Source organism: Lepus europaeus, chromosome 11 (assembly GCF_033115175.1).
Source record: "Lepus europaeus isolate LE1 chromosome 11, mLepTim1.pri, whole genome shotgun sequence".
Classification (NCBI taxonomy): Eukaryota; Metazoa; Chordata; class Mammalia; order Lagomorpha; family Leporidae; genus Lepus; species Lepus europaeus.
Genome location: NC_084837.1, coordinates 10,520,662 through 10,545,171, shown reverse-complemented (window position 1 = coordinate 10,545,171; position 24,510 = coordinate 10,520,662). Strand labels below are relative to the sequence as shown.

Below are 24,510 nucleotides of genomic sequence, written 5' to 3'. Positions count from 1 at the left end.
CATATACATCTTTTGTTAACTCTAGAAATATCTTAATCTTTCTAACAGGTTTTTTTTTTGGACAGGCGGAGTGGACAGTTTTTAATAGTAAACAGAAATGCAATTTTAAAAATATTGACCTCATATCTACCTTCCTTGTTATAAACTTCCCCTCCCCTTTTACAAAAGACTTTATTTATTTATTTGACAAGTAGAGTTACAGACAGTGAGAGGGAGAGACAGAGAGAAAGGTCTTCTATCTGCTGGTTCACTCCCTAAGTGGCCGCAACGGCCGGAGCTGTGCGGATCCCAAGCCAGGAGCCAAGAACTTCTTCCAGGTCTCCCATGTGGATGTAGGGGCCCAAGTGCCTGGGCCATCTTCTACTGCTTTCTCAGGCCATAGCAGAGAGCTGGATCAGAAGTGAAGCAACCAGGACTCAAACCTGCACCCATATGGGATGCCGGCACTGCAGGCGGTGGACCCTGCCTCATCTTTAGTCTGTTAAAGGAATGAATTATATTGGTTGATTTTCTGATGTTAAAATATCATTGCATTTCTGGAATAAACTTACCGCAGTCTTTGTAGATTATCTTTTTTATTCATTGCTCAATTTGGTTTTCTAATATTCTAGTTGGGAGTCCAGTTTCAATATTCATTGCTAAAGTGAACCTGTCATTTTCCCTTCTTACAGCATCCATGTCTGTTTTTAATGTTAAAATTATTATAGCTTCATAAAATTTTACTTTTCTATGGAAGAGTTTGTACAAGGTGAGAATGATCTATACTTTGAAATTTAGGTAGTGCTTACTTGTAAAACTGTCTAGGCCTGATTTGTGTGTGAGAGAGGCATTTTACTACTGCTTCAGTTTCCTTAGGAGAAAGTCTGACTAGTCCTATAAGTATTTTTTTCTTCATTTTCATAAGTAAGAATTTTCTAGGAATTTGCTCATGTTGTCTAAGTTTTCAAATATATTACTGTTGGCAATGGCAACTTATTCTTTAAATCTCTTGACTTAAAATTTTACTTCTCTGCTTTCTCTCAGTTTTTATCAATGTTGAGATGGGGTTTCTCTCTTGTTTGTTTTTATTTTTTTTTAATGCTTTTTATTTCAGTTATTTGTTTGAAAGGCAGAGAGACAGCAGACACAGGTCTCCCATCTGCAGGTTCACTCTCCAAACGATCACAATGTCAGATGCTGGGTCAGGGAAAAACCAGGAGCCCACTCGAGTGAACAGATGGGGTCAGGGACTCAACTACTTGAGCCGTCACCTGCTGCCTTGCAGAGTGCACACTCGCAGGAGGCTGGAACTGGGAGCAGAGCTGTGGCTCAGAGCCAGGCACTCTGCTGTCGGAGGCAGGTGGCCCAAGTGGTATCTTAACCACGGCATGAAATCCCTACCCCTCTGGCTAGATTCTTGAAGAACTGCTTCTGGCTTCTAAAATTTTCTCTCCTAGGGCTGGCATTGTGGCACAGCAGGTTAAGCTGCCATCTTCAATGCCAGTATCCCATGAGCATAGGTTGGAGTCCTGGCTATTCTACTTCCAATCCAGCTCCCTGCTAACAGGCCTGAGAGAGCAGTGCAAGATGGCCTAAGTCCTTGGGTCCTTGTCACTTATGTGGGAGACTTGGATGGAGCTCCTGACTCCTGGCTTAAGCCTGGCCCAGCCCTGGCCATTACAACCATTTAAGAAGTAAACCAGCAGATAGAAGATCTCTCTCTCTCTCTTTCTACCTTTCAAATAAATATATAAATCTTAAACTTTGTTTTCTCTATTGGTGCAAATTTACTTTCTGTTTTGTAGAGCCCCGCTCCTCTCTCTGCCATCCCCTTTGCCCCTCTCTCTTTGTCACTTTTTCATTGGCCTCTTAATCTCTTGGCTGGCCAGCACTGCCCCTTCTGATCGAAGCCCTGGGGTCCGGGTCCCTCCCACCCTGAGCTGTCCTGAGGAGCGTTTCCATCATCACCCGGTCCTGTTTTGAAGCCCCCTGTGCTATTGGACCCCGAGTTACGAGTTATGTTAGTGACTGCATTTGCTCAGAAGTGTGGCATTTACAGTTTCTCTTTGTGTGCATGACCTGTAGCTTAATTGCATCGCTGCCTCAGACATCAGTTCTTTGGCTTTTGGGGCGTTTGCCTGGAATCCTAGTGCTGGCTTGGTCTTTGGAAACAAAGTCTGTGTCCTCGGGGGAGGATGCTGTTCCCTGTCCTGGGTGCAGAGCTCCTACGTCTGCACAGCAGGCCTGGAGACGGAGTGGCTCCCGCCCTGTCCCTGCCCTTGGCTGTGATCCTGGTGACCCCCTGTTGTTGAGATAGCCCTGTGGGCCCCGGGATCAGGGTGCTGGTTAGGAGGAGCAAGTACTGGGCTGGCCCTGGTGCGTGAGGACCTGGTAAAGGCAGGGAAGAGCCTGGGCGGAGGTAGCAGGGGTGGGAGGAGTGGAGCGGCCTCTGGGGAGAGGGCAGAGGGAGGTTAGGCTGCCCAGGGGAGAGGCCCCTCTTGGGAGGGCACAGGAGAGAGTTGTCTGAGAGGTGATGAGGCAAGATCCACAGGGGAGGCTGCTGATGGGCTGGGCTGTGGGGGGCTCTGTGTGGCCACTGAGAGGGGAGCCAGTGTTGCTGTGTCTCAGGATGGCCAGGGAGGACCAGGGAGGCAAGGGTGCAGAGGGGGAGGGGGTTAGAAGCTGATTGACCCAGCTCCCGGAAGGGACCTCTCTGAATTGAAGGAGTGGGTGAGGTGGGAGGGACCAAGGAGCAGGTGCCGACAAGGCTGCCTCAAGTGAGACCTGGTGGTGGTGGGGCTTTGGTGTGGGGGCTTGGCTGAGTCGGTGATCATGGTGGCTGGCATAGGAGGGGGTGGGGAGAGAATCAAGGTATCGGGAGGGTCATTACTTTGATGGCAAAGTAGTTTTTTTTTTTTTTTTTTTTTTTTTTTTAAGATTTATTTATTTGAGAGAGTGACAGAGACGGAGAGACACAGAGAGAGGATCTTCCATCCTCTGGTTCACTCCTGAAATGGTTGCAACAGCCAGGGCTGGAACAGGAGTTTTTTTTTTTTTGTTTTTTTTTTTTTTTTTTTTTTTTTTAAGAATTATTTTATTTATTTTGAAAGAGGAGTTACAGAGAAGTAGAGCCAGAGAGAGAGAAGTTTTCCATTCTGCTGTTCACTCCCCAGATGACCGCAACGGCCAGAGCTGAGCTGATCCAAAGCCAGGAGCCAGGAGCTTCTTCCTGGTCTTCCACACAGGTGCAGGGGCCTAAGGACTTGGATCATCTTCTACTGCTTTCCCAGGCCATGGCAGAGAGCTGGATTGGAAGAGGAGCAGCCAGGACTCGAACCGGTGTCCATATGGGATGCCGGTGCCACAGGCTGGGGCTTTAACTCGCTGCACCACAGCGCCAGCCCCAGTGGGCCAGGAGTTCTAACTAGGTCTTTCATGTGGGTGGCAGAAGCCCAGGTTATGTGGGCCATCTTCTGCTGCTTTCCCAGGGGGCCATCTTCTGCTGCTTTCCCAGGCAGGAAGCTGGATCAGAAGTAGAGGGGTCAGGCCTTGAACCCGCGCTCCAGTATGGGATGCCAGCACTGCAAGTGGAGACTTAACCCGCTGCTCCACAACGCCAGCCCTCGCAAAGTGGCATTGGCTGAGGTGAATTTGTTGACAACGGTACTGAGGAGCTGGCGGCAGGCGGTGTGCACATGGGAGCAGGAGCCTCAGGGGAGATCTGAGAGCCATGCGGGCCTGGCAGTGTCTTACTGCACGGCCCAGGACCTTTCTAAGAGTGAGGGAGACCCACGGAATCTTACCTGGGCAGCAGGCCTGAGAAAGCCAGACAGGGACTGTTTATCAAAGCGTTGTCAGGGAGGGTTTTCTTTCTCTGTGGCTTTCTTCCCCACCCCCACCCCAGGGGATTCCTGAGGGTGTGATGGGAGTAGCCAGTGCGGAGGCTGGGTGAGGACTGGTGAGTCAGGAGCAGGTGGGGGCTGCATCTGGGATGTTCCGTGGGTACTGGGCCAGGGGATGTCGGGCTTTTAGAGTGGAAGGCAGTGGGGACAGGTGGCCCAGTGAGCAGGAGGCATACAAGGGGTCCTTGGCATGGTGCTGTGTGTGATGCGCTGGCCAGTCCAAACCCTGGGGCTGCGAGGAAGGTGGCTCTGGGGTCTTTGACTCCGAGGCGGGGCAGGCTGCACCGTGAGCCTTGGTCAGTGAGGACATTGGAGACGGCAGCTGTCAGCCAAGGAGGTGGTGCGCGGGCGTCAGGTAGGACCTCGAGGGCAGCAGCCAGGGAGCACGTCTCTGATTGGATTGAATCTGTCTCTCCAGACTTGTGAGCCAAGAGCTGGGGCAGGCTTGGATGCACCGTGCAGAATCAGAAGTCTGGGGCCTCAGAAACGCTCTAGCCTGGACCAGACGTATCCTGCAAGCTCATCTCTGGAGAGTTTGTAAAAATAAACGGATGAGACATAAGTGGGCTCCAGGGAACTGGGGAACGCAGCTGAGTGCCAGACGTGGGGCCGGGCCTGCCCCCTAGGTGGGTGCAGCATTGCCACCCCCACCCCTTCATGCTCTGGGACAAACTCTGCTCCCCCTCACCCTGCACAACCCGCCCTGCATTGCAGGCCTGGCCGGCAGGCTCTTCCCTTCCTGCCTTGGTCTAGGTGCCATTATTCCTCCAGGAACCACAGATAAGGAACCCACTGGTTTTTAATTGAAACCTGAAGGCAAATGAGATGTTATCTAACTGCAGCTAACTATTACAGTCCAGAAGTGACAGGCACCCTTGTCCCTTTCTTGAAGAAATAACACAAGGAGAGCCACGTGAGGAACAGCCTCTGTGCACACGGCCCTGAGGTGGGCAGTCACTCGTGTCCCCCCTCAGTCCTGCAGCAGCCTTGGTATGGGGTCCAGTTATTCCGTTGCATGCAAAGGGACATTAGAGATCGTGCCACAGTACCTCTTTGATTAAACCCCAGAGGAGCTGGGATTCAGGTCTGAGCAGTCTGCCTGCCAGGAGTGTCCTGTGCGGTCCATGCAAGGTGAGGCCAGGTGTCCCCTCGTCGCTGCCCCTGCCCCCTCCTGTGCCCTCACCCTGGCTGCGCCCTGCTGCTCTTGCAAGCCCAGGAATGCGGGCGCCTGTCTTGATCTCAGGATCTGTTTAGGGCAGATTGTTGCTCCCAGCTGTGCCCTTGGAGTGCGGGGGGTGGGGTGGGAGCGGGCAGGGGGCCGTGTAGCATCTCACTCTAGATGCTCATCTTACCAGGGTCTCCCCAGGAGACAGGCCCAAGCCCCCCCCCCCCCCCCCCAGTGGCCCTGCTGGATCTCCCATGTCGAGACCCTGGCTGAAACACCTGCCCGCAGGACCTGCGGTGGCTCTGGGCAGGACAGGGCCAGAGTCACCCAGCGGTCAGGGAGGAGGCTCCCGCGGGTGAGGGCCCTTGGCTGGGTCTGCCTGGGTGCCTGCTCTGCAGGTGGCCATGTGTGCGGTGCCTTGGCACATCGTGGGTGGCCGGGAGAGGGCAGTGGGATGGGGCTGCTCCGTTTCCTCCTGCTTCCTCCCGGGGATTCCTTCTCGTGTCTAAGTCCATTCCTTTGTTTGTGGCAGCTCTGTCAATCATTTATTGGCAAACGTTCTATGAACTGTGAATGTCACTGTGAAAGCTGCGGCAGCTCCTCCCCCGAGAGAGCAGAAGCTGCCGGGCAGAGGCGACTGTGCGGGACTCCACCACATGTGCCGACTCCACCACGTGTGCCGACTCCACTGCGTGCGCCGACTCCAGCACGGCGGCTTACCCCGACGGTCCAGTTAGCCAGCAGTGCTCTTTTCATGATTTCTTATTGAGGGGCAGAGAGAAGTGAAGATCAGAGATCGGAGGAGACTGCCTGAGCTCCACTCACAGCTGCCTGCCGTGGCTGCCCATGGGCTGGGACCGGAATCCAGGTCTCCCAGGGACTTGAGCCATCGCTACCGCCTGCAGGGTCTGCCTTGGCAGGAAGTTGGAGCCAGGAGCCCGAAAACAGAATCAAGCCCAGTCATTGCAATGTAGGGCACAGGTGTCTCCCTCATGGCCTGCACCCAAGCCTATGCTGCTTTCTGTCTTTTATGAATGTGACTGCATACTTGAGTGGAATCACAGGTTTGTCTAGGGCCGGCGCCGTGGCTCACTAGGCTAATCCTCCGCCTGCGGCGCCGGCACCCCAGGTTCTAGCCCAGGTTGGGGCGTCGGGTTCTGTCCTGGTTGCTCCTCTTCCAGTCCAGCTCTCTGCTGTGGCCCGGGATGGCTGTGGAGGATGGCCCAAGTGTTTGGGCCCTGCACCTGCATGGGAGACCAGGAGAAGCACCTGGCTCCTGGCTTCGGATCAGTGCAGAGCCAGCCGTAGCGGCCATTTGGGGAGTGAACCAACGGAAAAAGGAAGACCTTTCTTTCTGTCTGTCTGTCTGTCTCTCTCTCTCTCACCGTCTAACTCTGCCTGTCAAAAAAAAAAAAAAAATCACGTTTGTCTGGGGCTGGCTTCCTTCCTGAGGTCCTCAGGGTTCCTCTGTGTCCCAGCAGGCATCGCTGTCGCTTCCTTTGTCAGGCTCGGTGGTACTCCACTTACAGACAGATCACCTGTCACTTATGCGCCGGCTCACCCACCTTCTGTTGCCATCACAGAACACCAGAGGCTGGGAAGTCTGGGATTGGGGGGCTGCTGTGTGGAGGGGGGGGCCTCGGGCAGCACCAGCGCGTGGCAGAAAGCAGGCGGGCAGGCGGGCGCCTGGGGAGGAGGCGGGGTGCCGGGGTGGACTCGGCTTTGCACAGCCTGCTCTCTCAGTGAGTGAGAAGCCTGCAGAGAAGGGTTCATTCCTCCTGAGTGACACGAATGCCTCCTAGCAGCTTCACTTCCCAGCCCCGCCCCAGTGGCATCAAAGTCCAGGTGAGTTTCGGGGCGGATAAAATAAAACCATAGCATCCACTCAGCCATCGCTGAACCCTAGGGTGGCTTTTTCCCCTGGTCTGCCGTGAATAACACAGTGATGAGCATGGGTGCACAGGTGTCTCATAGCTGCTTTCACTTTTGCTATTTATAGCAAGTGTTTATTTTTTTGAAAGGCAGAGTGGGCCGGCGCCGTGGCTCAATAGGCTAATCCTCCACCTGCAGCACCAGCACACCGGGTTCTAGTCCCGGTCCCGGTAGTGGCACCGGATTCTGTCCCAGTTGCTCCTCTTCCAGTCCAGCTCTCTGCTGTGGCCCGGGAGGGCAGTGGAGGATGGCCCAAGTCCTTGGGCCTTGCACCTCATGGGAGACCAGGAGAAGCACCTGGCTCCTGGCTTCAGATCAGCGCAATGCGCCGGCCACAGCGGCCATTGGAGGGTGAACCAATGGCAAAGGAAGACCTTTCTCTCTGTCTCTCTCTCTCACTGTCCACTCTGCCTGTCAAAAAAAAAAAAAAAAAAAAAAAAAAGAAAGGCAGAGTGACACAGAGAGGGAGTTCTTCCATCCACTGGTTCTCTCTGCACCAGCCAGGGCTGGGCCAGGCTGAAGCCAGAAGCAAGGAGCCAGGAGCTTCATCCTGGTCTCCCACATGTGTCTGGGGCCCAAGCACTTGGCCCATCACCTGCTGCCTTCCCAGGTGCCTTAGCAAGGAGCTGCATTGGAAGTGGAGCAGCCGGGACTCGAACTGGTGCTCTGATACTGGGATGCAGGTGTTGTGAGCAGTAGCTTACTCATTGCACTGCCATGCTGGCCCCAGGGATTTATTTTGAAAGTGAAAATTTGGGGGATTAATTTCTTTAAAATACAGTTTAATTTCCCTTAGGATAACTGCTCTTCAGTGAGAATGTCTTAGATATTAAAGTTTAAATTTCCAATATTTCTTTCATTAAAACAAAATCCTGGTTTTTGTGTTTTGCCTTCTTTTTTTTAAACCTTGCAGCCTCCTCCAATATGACCTTGCTGAGCCTCGCAGCCCCAGACAGCAGCCGCTGGGCCCACCCCGCCCCCTAGGGTGCTCAGGGTGGGCTTGCTCTCCGTCTGTGGCGCCGCCAGCCTGGCCAGGTGGGCTGGGGGCGGCCATTGCTGCTGGAGTCACAGACTCACTTCGTCTTCCTGAGAGCAGATCTGGCCTCGGCCGTAGCATCTCCTCCCTGGCAAGTTTTTCAGATGAGACTTTTTGAGGCTAAGGCGTCCTCCTCCTCCTTCCATACCCAGCTGGCCTCCTGGATCAGGGCAGTCTGAACCCAGCGTTTACATCCCCGGTCCAAGGACAACAAGCCACCTGCAGCCTGTGGGTGTGTTTTGGGCAGGCTGCACATCAGTGGTAGCATTTAAAATAAGAGCTCCTCTTGGGGCCGGCGCTGTGGCGTAACGGGTAAGGCCACTGCCTGCAGTGCCAGCATCCCATATGGGTACTGGTTCAAGTCCTGTCTGCTCCACTTCCCATCCAACTCTGCTGTGGTCTGGGAAAGCAGTGGAAGATGGCCCAAGTCCTTGGGCCCCTGAATAGGAGCTCCTGCAGTGTCTGAGCACCAGATTCTGTGGCAGACTTCAGGAGGTCCGGCTCTCTGGGTTCCTGGCCCCCTTCTTCCCCACTGTGGGGTCCCTGTCCAGGCTGCAGGCACTGGGGTTGCTCTCTCACAGGGGAGTTAGCAGGGACATATAGCACAAACATATCCTTACCATCATTTTTTATGTATATACATAATTTATTTAAAAGGCAGAGTTGGAGAGAGAGAGAATGAGACAGAGAGAGATCTTCTATCTGCTGATACACTCTGAGATGGCCAAAGCCAGGAGCCTAGAATTCCATCCAGGTCTCCCACGTGGGTGGCAGGCTGCCTTCCCAGGCACATTAGCATGGAGCTGGATCAGAAAGACAGCAGCTGGGACTTGAACCAGCACTCACACAGGATGCTAGCAATGTGGGGGGGGGGGGGGGAGGCACCTTAAGCTGCTGCACCACGACACCAGCCCCTGCCCTTACCATCCAATCAGCCTCATGGCGGGGAGCTTCGGGGCGGAGGCCCCGTGCCCTGCCTCTGAGGTCACCTGCTCCAGGAATCAACCCCACCTGCTTGTGGCTCTCCTGCAAACCAGTTCCTGGGCCTCCGAGGGTCTGCCTTGGCGGCAGGAAGGAGAGGTGGGATGAGCCTAAAACCCGTCGGTGGTTTGCAACACGGAGTTGGAGGAAGATGCTCTCAGAGTGATTCTGGGAGCCGGTGTGACACGGGGTTTATGATTGTAGATCGCGGACTATTTAAGCTTTTTTTTTTTTTTTTTTTTTTTTTTTTTTTTTTTTTTTTGATAGGCAGAGTGGACAGTGAGAGAGAGAGACAGAGAGAAAGGTCTTCCTTTTGCCGTTGGTTCACCCTCCAATGGCCGCCGCGGTAGCGCGCTGCGGCCGGCGCACCGCGCTGTTCCGATGGCAGGAGCCAGGTGCTTCTCCTGGTCTCCCATGGGGTGCAGAGCCCAAGCACTTGGGCCATCCTCCACTGCACTCCCTGGCCACAGCAGAGAGCTGGCCTGGAAGAGGGGCAACCGGGACAGGATCGGTGCCCCGACCGGGACTAGAACCCGGTGTGCCGGCGCCGCAAGGCGGAGGATTAGCCTGTTGAGCCACGGCGCCGGCCTATTTAAGCTTTTTTGAGAAAGTCTGGTGGCCTTATGTTTTTGCTGTTACAGTTTTTTGCAGAAGTTCTTAAAGCAACCACAAACTTACAGAAAAGCGCAGTACGGGCTCTGAGCCCTGGAGCGAGTGTTGCTGGCCTGGCCATCTGGAGGTACAGCGCCACGGAACCCAGGGTGTGGCCGCCAGCTGTTCTCCACCCTCCCGGCCTCACCCCTGCGCTTTCCCGGGGTGCCCAGCAGTGGCGTTGGCAGGGCAGGAGCGTGTTCAGAGTCGGGTTCTGTTGGGTCTACGGGTCTCTTTAGTGGACGTGTGTCTGTTTAAGGCAAGGCTTGTGCACACGTCGAGTATAAAATAGAATGGGATGCCAGAGACTCGGTAATCAAGATGAACAGCACGTGAGTGCGATGTTTCCTGAACTAAAAATGAATGCACAGGACCCACCAGGAAGAAAATATCAAGCCTGTCAAAGACGGCAGGCTCAGCCCCAGGCGCGGGTGTGGCTTCAGGTGGGAGGTTGCTTCCCCGTCTGGAGGCTTCTGCAGCCTTGCTATGACTTTTGGGACCTTGATGTTCTTGTGTGGGGCTTGTCCGCCAGGCTCGGTTGTGCACCCTGATGCGAGCCTCACCCGAGGCAGTGCTCTGTTCCTACGGCACCTGACCTGTGACCTCAGCTTCAGTTCGTTCCATCACTGGGGATGTTCATCTTGATGGCTTGATTAAAGTGATTTTTTTTTTTACGAGGTTCTTATAAGTATTTTTGAAAGGCAGAGTTACAGAGAGTGAGAGAGGGAGAGACAGAGGGTCTTCCATCTGCTGGTTCACATCCCAAATGGCTATGATGACCAGGGCTGAGCAGGTGGAAGCCTAGAACCTAGAACTCCGCCTGGGTCCCCAGGGGCCGAGCCCTTGGGCCATCTTCACTGCTTTCTCAGGCATGGAGCAGCCGGGACTCAAACCAGAGTCCATGTGGGATGCCGGCACTGCAGGCAGCAGCTTAACCTGCTGTGCCACAAAGCTGGTCCCTTTGCTTGCTGGGATGTGCACTGTGGTTTTGTTTGATTGTTTTTTGCTTTTATAATTAGTATTTTTGTGGAGAGTTACATTGAAACTCTAGAAATACCAAATACTCCTATAACACTTTGGGTTTTTTGTTGGCCCGGTTACACTGCTCAGGACCATGGCTTCCTCTTTAAGTCGATGGATGATCCTACTAGCACAAGTATTTGTTTTGATGTTCACCTTGTCCCCGCCTTTCGGAAGCTGTCTCCGTGTTCTCTGAGCGGTTTCCTGTTTTCTGCCCTAATGCAGCTTTACAGGTTCCTTTTGCACTGTCCCTGCCTTCGTGCCTGGTTTGGTTCTGTTCGGTACAGCAAAGGGTGTTTTGGAGGCCAAGATGTGGGCTCTCGGGCTCATCACTCTTGGGATTTTGCTGCTTCCAGGACTGCTTGGTAGGGGAGTTGGGGGCTGTGTGCCTGCGCCCCCACCGCGTTTGAAACACACACGCATGCTCACATGTAGGCACACACGCATGCTCACATGTAGACGCATGCGCACTCGCGGTTGAAAACTGTGGTTGACATGGATTCCTGATTCTTCTAACTCCACCAGGTCCTTTCTGGGTGCCGCCTTCTCTGGCCCTGTCTTCTCTACAGTGAGGAACCTATTCCTGGTGCTCCTGGTATGTGAGCGTACTGACCAGCCTCCCTGCAGGTCACTGGCCTGCCCTGCCTCCGGCTGCACCTGCCCCAGGCGAGCCCCCTCCCCATCTGCCTGGATTCTGACTCCCAGAGTGGGCTGGCTCCAATGATGCCCTCTTCTGGGCCACTCCAGGTCCCCTGCTTGTCCCTTCCCACACATGCCACCCTCTGCCCTGTGTGGTGCCTTTAGAGTGGTATTTTTCATAAGAGGAGGTCTTCATACTCTTTTTTTTTTTTCCTTAAAAAAAAAAGTTACTTGTTTATTTCAAAGGCAGAGAGAGTGAGAGAGCAGGAGTGAGCTTTTATCTACTGATTCACTCCCCAAATGCTCACAAAGCTGGGGCTGGGTCAGACCAAAGCCAGGAGCCCCAAACTCTATCCAGGTCTCCCATGTGGGTGGTAGGAGCCCAGGTACTTGGGCCACTACCTGCTGCCTCCCAGGCACATCAGCAGGAAGCTGGATTGGAAGCAGAGCAGCTGAGCCTTGAACCAGGCCTTTGAGTGGGATGTGGGCATCCCCAGTAGCAGTGTAACACCCACCCTATACTTTGTGTGTAAACAGACAAAACATGAATGAACGAATTCTAAAAGGGTATTGGATTTAGGAATCTGGTGAGGTGTCTCACTCCAGACAGCTGCAAAGAAACCTTTCCCTAGTAAATGATTTAAAATAGAGATCTTCAAAGTCAGATGCCTGGATTTTTGTGGACGTCGGACGTCTCGGCTGGCGCTGTGTGGGTAAGGCAGGCACCCTCAGCAGAAGTCACGCCACTAGGTTGGGTGACTTATGGGAAGAGGGGATGAAGTCTACTAAGTAAAATTAATGACTTTCAGGAATTTGTAGGAAGTCGAGCTGCTTAATTGCACCGTTTGGGTGGATACGTGATGAAGAAAGTAATTTTAAGAGACCGGGAAGTTGTGCAATCATCTTAGCTGGGGTCAGCATGGCAATTACTGCAGTAACGGAATGTTGCTCTGTGTGTATGTGACCGAAATAGGAAGCACTTTTTAAAACCTGCTTGGAAAAAAATAACAACAAAATGTCCATTCTCTCTCCCTCTCTCTCTCTGGGCTTCCTTAATTATAAATACCAGGTAACCCAGCGCTGACTAAATATAGGCTTGGTGGCCATCTAGGTTTAAGACTTTTTTGGGGGGCGGAACTCACTGGAGCAATACAGAATTAATTTGGTGTGTAGGTTTTTATAGGCTCTAATTAGTTATGTTTTCCTTAAGCAGACCAACTGGGGTTGATCACATTCTATAACAGAGCTCAGGCGAGCGTGCCTCTCAGATGTAGAGGCCCTCAGAAGACTGGCGGGCGCAGCTACTGAGAGCTACTGGGAGCAGACCTTGGACTGTGACGTTCTGTGGCTGCTTGTCAGGACCTCGCCGCCCTGGCCTGGGGAGGCGGGCTGCCGTGTTCTGAGACTGTGTTCCAGAGTGCGTACGTAGCCAGCCCTGCCTCCGCCCAAGCCCCACTTGCCGGCTCGAGGCCCCACAGGCTTGCACCTGCATCTGGAGTCATGTCCACTGGAGCGCTCATGGGCGGGCCCTTGGAACCCTCTGATGTCACTTGGGGTGGACGCAGGGCCGCGTGCCTGCGGGCTCCTCCTCCAGCCCGTCCAAGTGCTGAGTTGTTTGGTCTCCGCTCGAGAAGGCAGCGTGGGCCCCTGGGACAGCGCCCGCCCGGGTCCGTCAGCCCCGCACCTGCTCTGCAGAAGGCAGCGTGGAGGGCAGAAGCCGGCTACTCTTGCGCTTTAAAGAGAAAACACGACAAGAATGGCTCTTCCTGTGGACACCCGGCCCAGGCCTCCCCTCTGCCTTGTTTGGCTTTGCGAGTTGTTTACTCTCGCCCATCCCCACCTGCCGGCCCCAGTGCCTTCCTCTCTGGCCGGCCGGGCGTGCTGGCCAAGGGTGCAGTGCAGAGCACAGGGCTGCCTGCCTCACGTCTTCAGGGAACCTGGGGACGGGGGTCCCACACAACGGGGGGGTGGTCTGCCTGTAGCCTCAGAACTGTCCTGGGATAGGGACCGGAAGGCCCACAGGCAAGACTGACACAGGACTGGGCCCTGTGTGCGAGTGGAGTGGGAAAGGCACCTGTGTCCATCCAGTGGTGCTGGGGGCCAGAACTCTGTTACTTTCTCCAGTTTTGAGAGGTCCTGAGTACCGCAGGCTGCCAGGCTCCGAGGACTGACAGATGACCTATGTCCTCTGGGGGGAGGGTACAGTTATCACCTGGGAAGCGGTCTCTGAGGGCTTCCTGGAGGCGGTGAAAGCCAAAGTGATGGTTAAAGAGAGAATAGAGACATCAGTGCTGCTGGGGTGAGAAACAGCGAGCGAGGGGTGCGTCCCTCACTAACCATCCCCACAGGAGAGCAGTGTGGGTGAGGACCAGGCCTGGGCCAGCTGTGGAGACCTTGGTGTGCCCATGCTGTCTGCCTACGACGGCCAGAGCCCAGGCAGGAGGATTGGCTGTGCGCCGGGGCGGAAGAGCCGACTCCTGAGAGAGGCCTCTGCTCTGCCGCCGCCGCCGCCCTGGGCTGGCTCAGGGGGAAGGCCGCTGCCCAGACCTTGGTGGTCAGGCCCTGCGTTCTGCCCTGCTCTGAGGCGGGGAGCCCCAGATCCAAGGGCGCTGATGCGTGGAGTCTGGCAGTGGCCCCGGGAGGAGTTAGCATGTGCCTGAGGGCGGCGGGAGAACCAAGGACTTGCCTGGTGGTGCTTTAGAGCCGTCGGTTTATGGGTTTGTGAAAGTAGACGCACATACACCCAGGCATATACCAGACTCACACACACACACACACACGTCTGAGTACCTACACCCATGCCTGTGTATACAGACACCTGCGTGTGCACCCCCCCCCCCACATCTGAGTACATACACCCATGCCTGTGTATACAGACACCCGCGTGTACACTCGCACACACACACGGCTGAGTACATACACCCATGCCTGTATATACAAACACATGTCTACACTCACACACACAGAGCCAGCCATATATCCAGACTCACTCCCTGTCTCACACACACACCTTAGTACATATGCATGTATATATAAACACATGCATGTCTGTACACACACACAACCATATGTATACATGTTTCTCACACACACGCACACCTCTGGACACATATACTCATGACTGTATGTACAAACATACATGATCATATACACGTCCTCATGGCTGTTTTATACTCACACACATCTGAATACATACATGCATGCCTGTATACACCAGCACATGTACCTATGTGTGCTCACACGCACACACACACCTGAACACACACAGCCATATGTCACGTCATGGCATTCAGCCACCAAGTGCGTATAGGATGAGAACTTGCTGTCGCCTAGTGATGGTGACGCTGTTGAGTCTGGCGTGGGAGGCACTGGTGTAAACGCAACGCGTGACCATAGACGCCCGTGTTACTGCTGCTGTGTTTCCCATACTCGACTTTTCATCCTTCCTTTAGGGTGCGCTCCTCCGACCCTAAAAATGAGTTTACTGTAAAAATGCCAGCAGCAAGCAGCCTCGGCCAGCCTGTGTTCACTGCGTGTGCTGACTGTCAGGAGCCCACAGCAGTGACTGAGCTGTAGCTTTGAGCTGTGGGTGTCCGCACACTCCGGGGGTATGAGGTTGATCCAGCAGCACCGGTCTGGGACCCCGGCACTAAGCACCGCCTGTGTCCGTCACAGTAGCTGCCTCTGAGAGCTGTTGTGAGGGTGCGTCTGTAACTCGCTGGACTCAGAGCTGGCTGCCGGCGTGGGGACGCACCCGGTGAGTGTCAGCAGCTCTTGCTGGGAGCTGGGAGCACTCACTGGAGGTTGGGGACTCGAGTGGGCACAGGAGAGGAAGGGGGCGCATTCAGTTTCTCGCCAGCTCTCACCCGTCTGTGCCTTCCACGTTGGATACCGGGTGCATACACGGGGGTCTTCAGAAAGTTCATGGAAACGCATGTGCATGGAGTTTGGCACCAAAATAAACTCCTTTTAATTCCGTTTATTACGAACTTCTGCAGTATCCCCATCACCTGAATGTCTGGTCCAAGAGCATTAAACCACCCTCGACTCTGGGTGCTTCCATCTCGTTTCTTCCAAGTTCTGCTTGAGAACAGTTGCCGAGGCTTTTCAAGGTGACCTTAGTGATGATACCGGCCTCACCAAGCAGTGTGTATGATGACGTATCAGCGAGGAGAGACGTGAATATTCCGTGCTGAGCGAGTGGTTTGTTGACAGTGCGGAAAGAGGCTGGCTCCAATTAACAGACCCTGGGCACGACAGAGCAGAAGTGCATATTGGAACTTCATGTTGTAACTTTGACAAACAATGCCTCCTAGACTGGATTCATTGATGAGGAGCAGATGGGGGTCTGGGAAGGGCGGGGGGCGGAACAGGGCCAGGCAGCGTCCTGGGAGATGGGGGCCACCATGGTGGCCAGCAGTGGTGTCCCCTGGAAGCTAGTAGGCTGCTCAGACTCTGGTTTGAGAAGTGGGGTGCAGAGCAGCGGCCACCACCTGTGTAGATGCCACTCCAAGCCACAGCCGGGGGACGGCGGCCGAGCTGGGAGGAGCTGCTACTGTGATGTCAGGGCCAATGTCAAGTAAAAAGGATCTTTTGCTAGAAGATGGCCCCGGATGTAACCGTCTTTATGGTGCCCCTGCAAACTCTCCTGAGTCCCCTGCTTATCTGAGGTTCCTCCTTCCATGGTTTCATTATCTGAGGCCGGTCACAGTCTGAAAATACGAAGTGGAAAGTTCCAGAGAGAAGTAACTTAAAAACGCCAACAGACTTTTATTACGGCGTAGTGTTACAATGGTTCCATTTTATTATTGCACCTGATTTAAACTCAACTCTACCATGGGCGTGTATGTATAGGAGTAAGCCCAGGACACCCAGGGCTGGGACCGTGGGAAGGTCCCAGGACCCACTGTGGGTGTTGGAACACACGCATAGAGGTAGGGGTGGGCTGCCTTAGGAGTCCGGCCCCTGCCATTCTGACCTCCAAGTGTGTGTGTGTGTGTGTGTGTGTACATACCAGAGGTATAGCAATCATCTCAGACTATTTTGTGCCCCTGTATGTCGTGTGGAATCGAATGTTGTCACTTGCTCTTCTGTGGGCACAGTGAGGAGACTACTGGCTCGCGCCTTGTGACTTTGAACTGAACCTGGCCTCAGTCTCCTCATCTGTAGTATGGGGCCGTCTCTGTGGTTCTTTCCCATAAATACCAACCTGTGAGTCAGGGCCAGAGGGCAGACAGGTTTCCCTCGTTTCCCAGGCCAATGGCCACATCCCCCAGGTGACCCTGGCCAAGCCCAGCAACTCCCAGCCTGGCCTCTCCCCTCTTTCCTCCCGAAAGCACTCAGATCTGAGGGAGCTGCTTCCCAGACAGGGGAAGGGCGTCTCTGGGGTTGATGGTCCATGAGAACCCGGGGGATTGGGAGCACTGGGGAGGAGAGACCGGAAGTGGCTGCAGAGGTGAGTGAGTGGGTGTGGCCATGTTCCAGTAGAACTTACAGAACCAGAGATGAGTATTTGCCTCAAGAAATGAAGGGAGAGTCTTGTACGGATATTGTGGGCTGCGATCATAGCAGCGTTACGCGGCGTCCAGCAGGTGGAGGTTACCCATGTGCCCCGTGGTGGGGGTGTGGCTAAGTCAGTGTGCATGCATGGGGTGGAGCATCATTCAGCCTTAAACCAGGAAGGAGGTTTGCACACGTGGAGGAGCCATGGGGACACTGGGCTGATTGGAATAAGTAAAACAGTAAAATATGTGGGATAATCACAGGACAACCACTGTGTGATTCCAGTGGAGTGATGCGATGAGTCCAGCTTCTTCAGCAGCTGGCTCTGCAAGGCAGGAGGGCAGCTCCTCCCCTCCCCAGACCCTCAGCTCTGCCCCGGGCCGGACGTACATCCAAACAGATGTGGAGCTGGCCAGTCCTGTCCCCAGATGCGGTTTGCCTGGTCCACTCTCGGGGGACGAGACCATCTGTTCCTTTCCTGGATTGTTTAAGGAGAAGGATGGCTCCCTTCAGCACAGACCCCGTGAGCCATTTCTGAGAATGGTCCTGGCTGTCCCGATCCAGGGGCTGGACAGCGTTGGGATCGGCCTCCAGGGGAAGGGTGGCTGCCTCTGGCCTGGCTCAGCCACCCAAAGGCCAGATGCCTCCCTGGGTGGCTTCCAGGGGCCGCCCTGACACGGGCCTTCCAAGCGTCAGCTGCTCTGCAATGAATTCAATTCCTTTGCCAGTAAATTTCATTCAGCTCCTGGGTTCTCCATGTCTCGGAATAGGAATTGACTTGAACGCCCAGAATGACGTGACCGAAGCTTATGTAATGTCTCCCAGGGATGGTGGTGGCAGCATGTAGGCAGACACGCTGATGAGACACCGCTCTAGGCTAAGACGCCATGACCAGAGCCTCTGGACACAGGTGGCAATTAACTTTGCTGAAGAAATGAGCAAGGTGACTTATCTGTAGGGGAGAAACCAAAGTGCCCCGTGCAAAAGAGGACCGAACTTAGGAGGTTCGTGATGGCAGAAAATGAACTGAGTTGCAGAAACCCAGCTGTCAGGGGCTTCACCTCCCCGGTGCCCTGCTGGCGTGCTCACACGTGCCTGTGTCATTTGAATCTTGGAGCAACCCCGCAAGGTGGTCGTTGTGGGTCTCAGGAGCGAACTATAGAAATGATCCCTGGGAGTATGGTCTTCGGTCTCGGGAGAAAACTGAGACCCAGAGAGGGCGAAACCAGCAGGGAAGGATTCTCATCCAGCAGGGAAGGTTAATTAGGTGAAGACCCAGATTTGGCCAAAACCCAGATCATCTTGGGAGGGGGATGGGAGAGCTTAGAGAGGGGCCGAGAGACAGTCCCAGCTCCCAGTGCCTGCTTTGTTGAGCTCCTGGCGGGTTAGAGGCACTATACAGATGATAGCTATTTGGATTCTGCTGATGGTCCCCATATTGGATGTTCTGTGGTTGTGTTAGAAACACACTAGGGCCAGCCTAAGTGAAAAAAAAGAGGTTCTTTATTTCACAGATGTAGGGGTGTCTTCTAACCCCAAACCAGGAGGCAGGTAGGTTGGCAGCATTGCTGGGAAGGAGAGCTACAGGGTACCCACGAGGCTGTGCACCTGCTCTGTGCACCTGCTGTATCTTCTCATGCAGCATCCAGGTCTGTTGGACCAGTCAGGTCTACTGGGTCAACCATGGCAGACAGAGTGGCTGTGAGTGAGGGGGGCGGGCGAGGGCTTGTTGTGAGCGTGCTACAGCCCTTAAATAGCTCCAAGAGGGTCTTCTCTCTGTCACAGCTGAGGCATCAAGATCCACAGGGATTGACTATCCCGGCTCGTGGTCACACGACTAATGGTGGCAAATGAGGGTACGGACGGTTTGAGTGAAGTGCATCTCACTGGGAACTCATGTTTGCAGTCAGCACACGTACCTGCTCTCCAGGACAAGTCGTCGCTGCTTGTCTGCGGGGGATATTTCTGACGTTTCTGGGAGGGTAGCGGGCCCTCCGTGTGCTGTTTGCTCCTATACATGCTTGCCCATGATAAGGTTGTAGGCACAGTCAGACGAACAAGAACCAAACCCACTGAGCCCATCTTTGCTTAGAACGTTCAAGGGTGGTGACTGCCAGGCCGCATTCTCCAACCAGGGCGAGTTAGCAGCCCCCTGGGAACCGTGTCTCAGACACGTGGGCGAGTCAGCTCCACAGCGGGGCCGACGGGGTCCTTGAAGGCTGGCACCTGGGCCCCCTGGCTTCTCAGGGTTCCCTGCAGCCTCCTCTCCAGTCCCCCCAAACTGGCCCTAGCGGGAAAGCGGGACGCCCCTCCCCCTGCGCCCCGGGTGCTTGGGCCATTCTCTCCTGACCGTCCCACAATCCCGAGCAGATGGGTCTGTGTGTTTTCTTTGGCTCCCGTGTTGCACTTGAGACCGAGCGTTCGTTCTTAGATATTTCGGTTTACCCATGGGGTGGGGAGGACGGGGTTTGTTTATAAGGGAATATTTTGGTGTGGACCTGAGTTGACACTAACTTAGCTACTTTGGGGAAGCTTGACCCTAAATGAACACTAATTCATGTCTGAAGCATCTTGGCCAGCGTGGTCCAGGCTTTGAGTGTTACGAACTCAGCCCAGGGTTTGGTGAAGAATGCTCTTCGTGGGAAATGTTACTTCGTGCTGTTTATCTACAAGGGGGCGGGGATCTGGATCAGCGTCCCCATTCATAAACGCTGAGTCCAGGCAGGGCTCTGAGTGGGATGCGTGGCGGGGGTGGGGCGGGGAGGTTGTATTTCCTCTCCGGACAGGTTAAACCTCAAAGGCACGGGGCCCGTTCTGTGGGGTGCAGGAAGCTGTCCCTCAGCCCGCTGTCACTGATGGATTCTTCTTCTTTTCCAGATTGGCAACCTGGAGGACTACTACCATTTCTACCACAGCAAAACCTTTAAGAGATCGACCCTGAGTAGCAGAGGCCCTCACACGTTCCTCAGAATGGACCCCCAGGTACCCGCGGGGCCGCAGCGTGTGGGTTGGTGGTCCAACAGATGGCTGAGGGTGGACGATAATGTGGTACGAGACGGATATTTGTTTTCTCTACCCACTTTGAATAAGACAAGGCAGGTGTGAAGCCATGCACCAAACCGTCTAAATCCTTCATCCTCCAAATAATAGATCCCTTGTCACATTGAGAATTTGAATTCGTCACTCTGGTTGGGAGTAGCAATCATGTTAGGGTAGCACTAGCAATATTTAAAAAACCAACAAAATACACCGTAATTATGAGAGATGTATATGTGAATCTTATCCATGAAGTAAAAACACTAGGCAATTCAAGCAAATATTTCAGTAATGAAATTCAAAATCAGACAGATGTTTTAGTTGTTGTTTTAACACATATCTTAAAAGTTGCTGTACATTTTAAACCAGGGAAGTAAATGTAACTATTTTGCCTTAAAAATTCATGTGCTCTTTGAGATGTAAAACAGAAATTTGAAAAGAGGCTAACCTTTTTAAAAAAATTATTTATTTGAGGACAGAAGAGAGGCAACAAACAGAGTGCCATCCTCTGAGTGTTTCCAAGTGCCTACAGTGGCAGGGGCCGAGCCACATCAAAGCCAGGATCTGGGAGCTCAATCCAAGGCTCCTACATGGGTGGCAGGCACCCGACAGCTGGGCCATCGCAGCGGCCTACAGGGCCTGCATTAGCGGCAAGCTGGAGTCGGGAACCAGAGCCAGGTGTCTAACGCAGGTACTCTGATTTGGGACATAGGCATCTTAACCACTAGGCTGAACCTCCACCCCCACTCTCACAAAGAAGCTAATTTTTTTTGTTGTTGTTTCAAAAATTTATCTTAGGTGCTGGCACTGTGGCGTAGCAGGTAAAGCTACCACCTGTAATGCCAGCATCCCATATTGGTGCTGGTTCTAGTCCTGGCTGCTCCATTTCCCATTCAGCTCCCTGATGGTACTCCTGGGAACACAGCGGAAGATGGCCCAAGTCCTTGGATCCCTGCATGCATGTGGGAGACCCAGAAGAAGCTCCTGGCTCCTGGCTTCAGATCGGCCCAGCTCCAGCAGTTACAGCCATTAGGGGAGTGAACCAGAAGGTGGAAGACCTCTCCCTTGTGGGTGCAAGGGCCCAAGCACTTGAGCCATCTTCTGCTGGTTGCCCAGGCATATTAGCAGGGAGCTGGATTGGAAGTGGAGCAGCCAGGACTTGAACCAGCTTTACCTGCTACATCATAATGCTGCCTCCACCCCCAGATGCTAACCTTTGAAGGTTTAATTTAATTCATATCTGTTAAGTGGTTAATTATACATCGTATATAAGTTTGAAATTAGTGTTTGACACCTATCAGTCAACAGATGGTTGGTTAATATTAAAAATTTAAATATTAAAAAATTAAGGTGCTCCAGTGAGCCTTCAGTAAGTTCCTCTATTCAATGGGTATTTGTGGAATATCTGCCTGTGGCTGGCTCTGTCTACAGCAAGGCCAGTGGAGCTGACAGTGGGGGTGACGATTAAGCAGACCATAGAAAAGCATGCGACAGTCACAGAGGGGACGTCTGCCCGAGGGAAAGCAAAGGTCACGGACGGAGCAGTGGCAGCCCTAGCACCTCAGGCGGCCTTCGGTAGATCGTGGTCTTAGAGCACAGCGTGGAAGTTTTCTTTTTTTTAAAAACACGGTTTTTAATTTAGTTAGTTGAAAGGCAGAGTGACAGAGGTAGAGGGGAGAGGGAGAGTGAGATTTCCTTCTTCTGGTTCACTCCCCAAATGCCCAGAGCTGAAGCCAGGAGCCAGGACCTCCCTCTGGGTCTCCGACCTGGGTGGTGGGGACTCAGGTTCTTGGGCTGCTGCTTTCCAGGCGCGTTAGCAGAGAGCTGGATTGGAAGTGGAGCAGCCGGCGCTCTGGCATGAGACTCCGGCATCCCAAGCAGTGGCTTAGCCTGTACCTCACTGTGCCTCCCCAGAAGTTATCTTCTCTCAACAGCAACGTGCTCAGTGCTAGACTGGGCTCCCTGGCTGGCACATGACACCATTTCAGCTATTCCCAGAGAGCATTTGTGGTAAGGTTTCCATGGAAAAGGGGTTCTTGGTGTTACCTTGTATACTCCACTGACAGTCATGGCTCCCTCTGCATTGGCCAAGCTGGGCTGTGGGAGGACAGTTTATCCTGGGGCACTCTGCCTGCATTGCCGCCCTCCGGGTCATTGTTCCATGGGCCCCAGGGGAGCTTGTTCATGGAAGTGGGCTGTGAAAAGGCGGACATGGCTGGAATGTGTTTCTAAATTCATTTTAAAGGTGGACAGATGGGTGGGCGAGTGAGGAATGGATGAATGAATGAGCAAATTGGTGAGTGGGTGGGTGGATGGATGGATGGGTAGATGGGTGGATGGATGGGTGGGTAGTTGAATGGATGTATGATTGATAGATGGAAACATGAATGGATGGGTGGTGAGTGGTGAGTGGATAGGTGGATGGATGGACATACAGATACAAAGAGGTAGATATCCAATTATGCTAATTGCATTTTTCCTTAATACCAAGGAGAGGAATTTAATGTTTATGTAGGGATTGCCATGTGTTTATTAGGCATTTTAACATATTACTCATCTAATCATAAAGGGTTACGATTATACATACTTGAGCCTGCACCGTGGGACTTGAAGAAATGTTGTTCCTAAGGGCTGGTACGTTTTCTTCCTCTGGAGAGCAAAGACAAATTGTAGTTGCTCCTTGCCAGAGTGGGGCAAGTGGAGAAGGACGAGCAGACCTGGCACGTGGCTGAGCGCCACGTGTGATCCACGTGTGATCCGGGCAAGGAGTGTGGCGTGATCATGGAGGGGCCTGGGTTCTGTGAGGTCCAAAGTGGCCGTGCTCTGTCATCCTGGGGACAATGCTGAGCTGGGAGAGGAGTCGCTGCAGCACTGTCTTCACACACATAGGTGATCTGCCGGGTGTAGGCAGCCCGCCCCTCCCGCGTCTGGAGTCCTCAGCCTGGTCTAGAGTAGATACCAGCGGCTTCATCTGCTGTAGGGACATCCTTTGTTCTTGGTGACTCAGCCATAAAACTTTCCAAGGTGCTCAACTCTACTGCTCTTCGTTGCCTTCTCAAAATACCGGCTGTGCACCTGCGGGGTCCAAGGCCTTGCTGGGGGATGGAGAGCGGCCCAGCAGGCCTGTGCACTGGGGAGCACCCAGAGAAGTGGGACCAGAGACCCATGCGTGTGTGAGGAACGTATGCCCAGGCAGCAGAGACAGATTCTAGGCAAAGCTTGAGTGCCACTGTGCCCCAGGCCTGCCCCCTCCTGCAGCCGTGCACCGGCTTGGTTTTGGGTGTATGAGCTTGGGTCTGTGGGCAGGGCGTTCCCAGAAAGGCAACAGAGGGAAGGGTAGGTTTCCTAGGCAGAGGCTGGGGCAGTTAAATGTCTTTGAATAAAATCCCCTTTTGTGCAGAGTTGCCTAATAAGCTCCTGGCAGGACTGCTATCAAAGCGCTCTGCCAGTCAGGAAGAAAGGGGGGAGGTAAACAGCCCAGATAGCCCAGCCCTGCCTGGGCCCCCACGGATTGGCTGATTGTTTCTCCAAGTTCTCATTAAAGCTGTAGCCCCAGGAAATGCAAATAGGCTTCAGAACCAATTAGGAATTCAGAATCGCAACTGAAATACCTCGGTGAAAATTAGTCTAGTTTTAAGGCAAACCGAATCAATTAGCCGTCAGTCTGACTAATATTTACTGCGCCTGGTCACTCTGATTCAACGTTTGTCCAAACGAACGGTTTGCGATCGGTGTTGAAGGTTATCTTGCATTGCAGTGCATCCAAGCAGTCTCCTCTCCTTAGCAGAGCGCTTGCACGACACCTTAACGTCTGCCCTGTCATTAGTATTATTAACACAAGGCAAAGATGAGTTAACGTGATCCAGGGACATTGGAATGCGAAGTTACCATTGCCTTTGAATGACCAAACTGGAAATGAATGTTATAGGGCTTAGGATAAAGTTCGATTGAATACAGATGGCTCTTTGTTTTAATTAGCTCCAGTCACTATTGTATAAGAGTGCTCCAATAACTGATAGAATTTACGATCCTCCCCATAGTCAGTGTGCGTTTGTTAAAACAAAACGAAATGCACAGGGGCAGGCTGGGGGAGAGGAGACAAGGCAGGATTTTCTTCTTTAATCACACACGTACACGACACTCCTCCACGTGTGCACACACACGCACACGACACTCCTCCACGTGTGCACACATGCACACGACACTCCTCCACGTGTGCACACATGCACATGACACTCCTCCGCGTGTGCGCACACACGCACACGACACTCCTCCACGTGCACACACATAACACTCCTCCATGTGCACGCACACACACGACACTCTTCCGCGTGTACACACACATGCACACGACACTCCTCCACGTGTGCACACACGCACACGACACTCCTCCGTGTGTGCACACACACCCACTCACACCTACACTTTTAGGCAGCATCCTTTTGCACTGACCATGTCCCAGAATTGTGCCATAGTTTTCGCTGCACTCGCAGTTACCTTGTTGTGTGTGTGTTTTTTTTAACCATCTTTGAAAAGGGCCATTCTGCTGATTGTGTGGTCGCTCAGCCCATCCTGGGGAGAACGGCCCAAGTGTTCTCCGAGGTCTGTATCAACCCCTGGGTTTTCCAAGGGCTGTCATTTCACCAAACTGAAAGCATTTGTTTTTA

General features: G+C 53.4%; 1 protein-coding gene across 2 annotated transcripts in view; it reads left to right on the top strand.

Moving 5' to 3' along the window:
- PCSK6 (proprotein convertase subtilisin/kexin type 6) overlaps positions 1-24,510 on the top strand; it is a 171,816-nt gene that overhangs the window by 24,826 nt on the left and 122,480 nt on the right. For both annotated transcript variants that reach the window (XM_062204976.1, XM_062204975.1), the window contains exon 2: positions 19,685-19,789. In XM_062204976.1, coding sequence (XP_062060960.1) covers positions 19,685-19,789 — 105 coding nt within the window. The remainder of the gene's footprint in view (positions 1-19,684; positions 19,790-24,510) is intronic.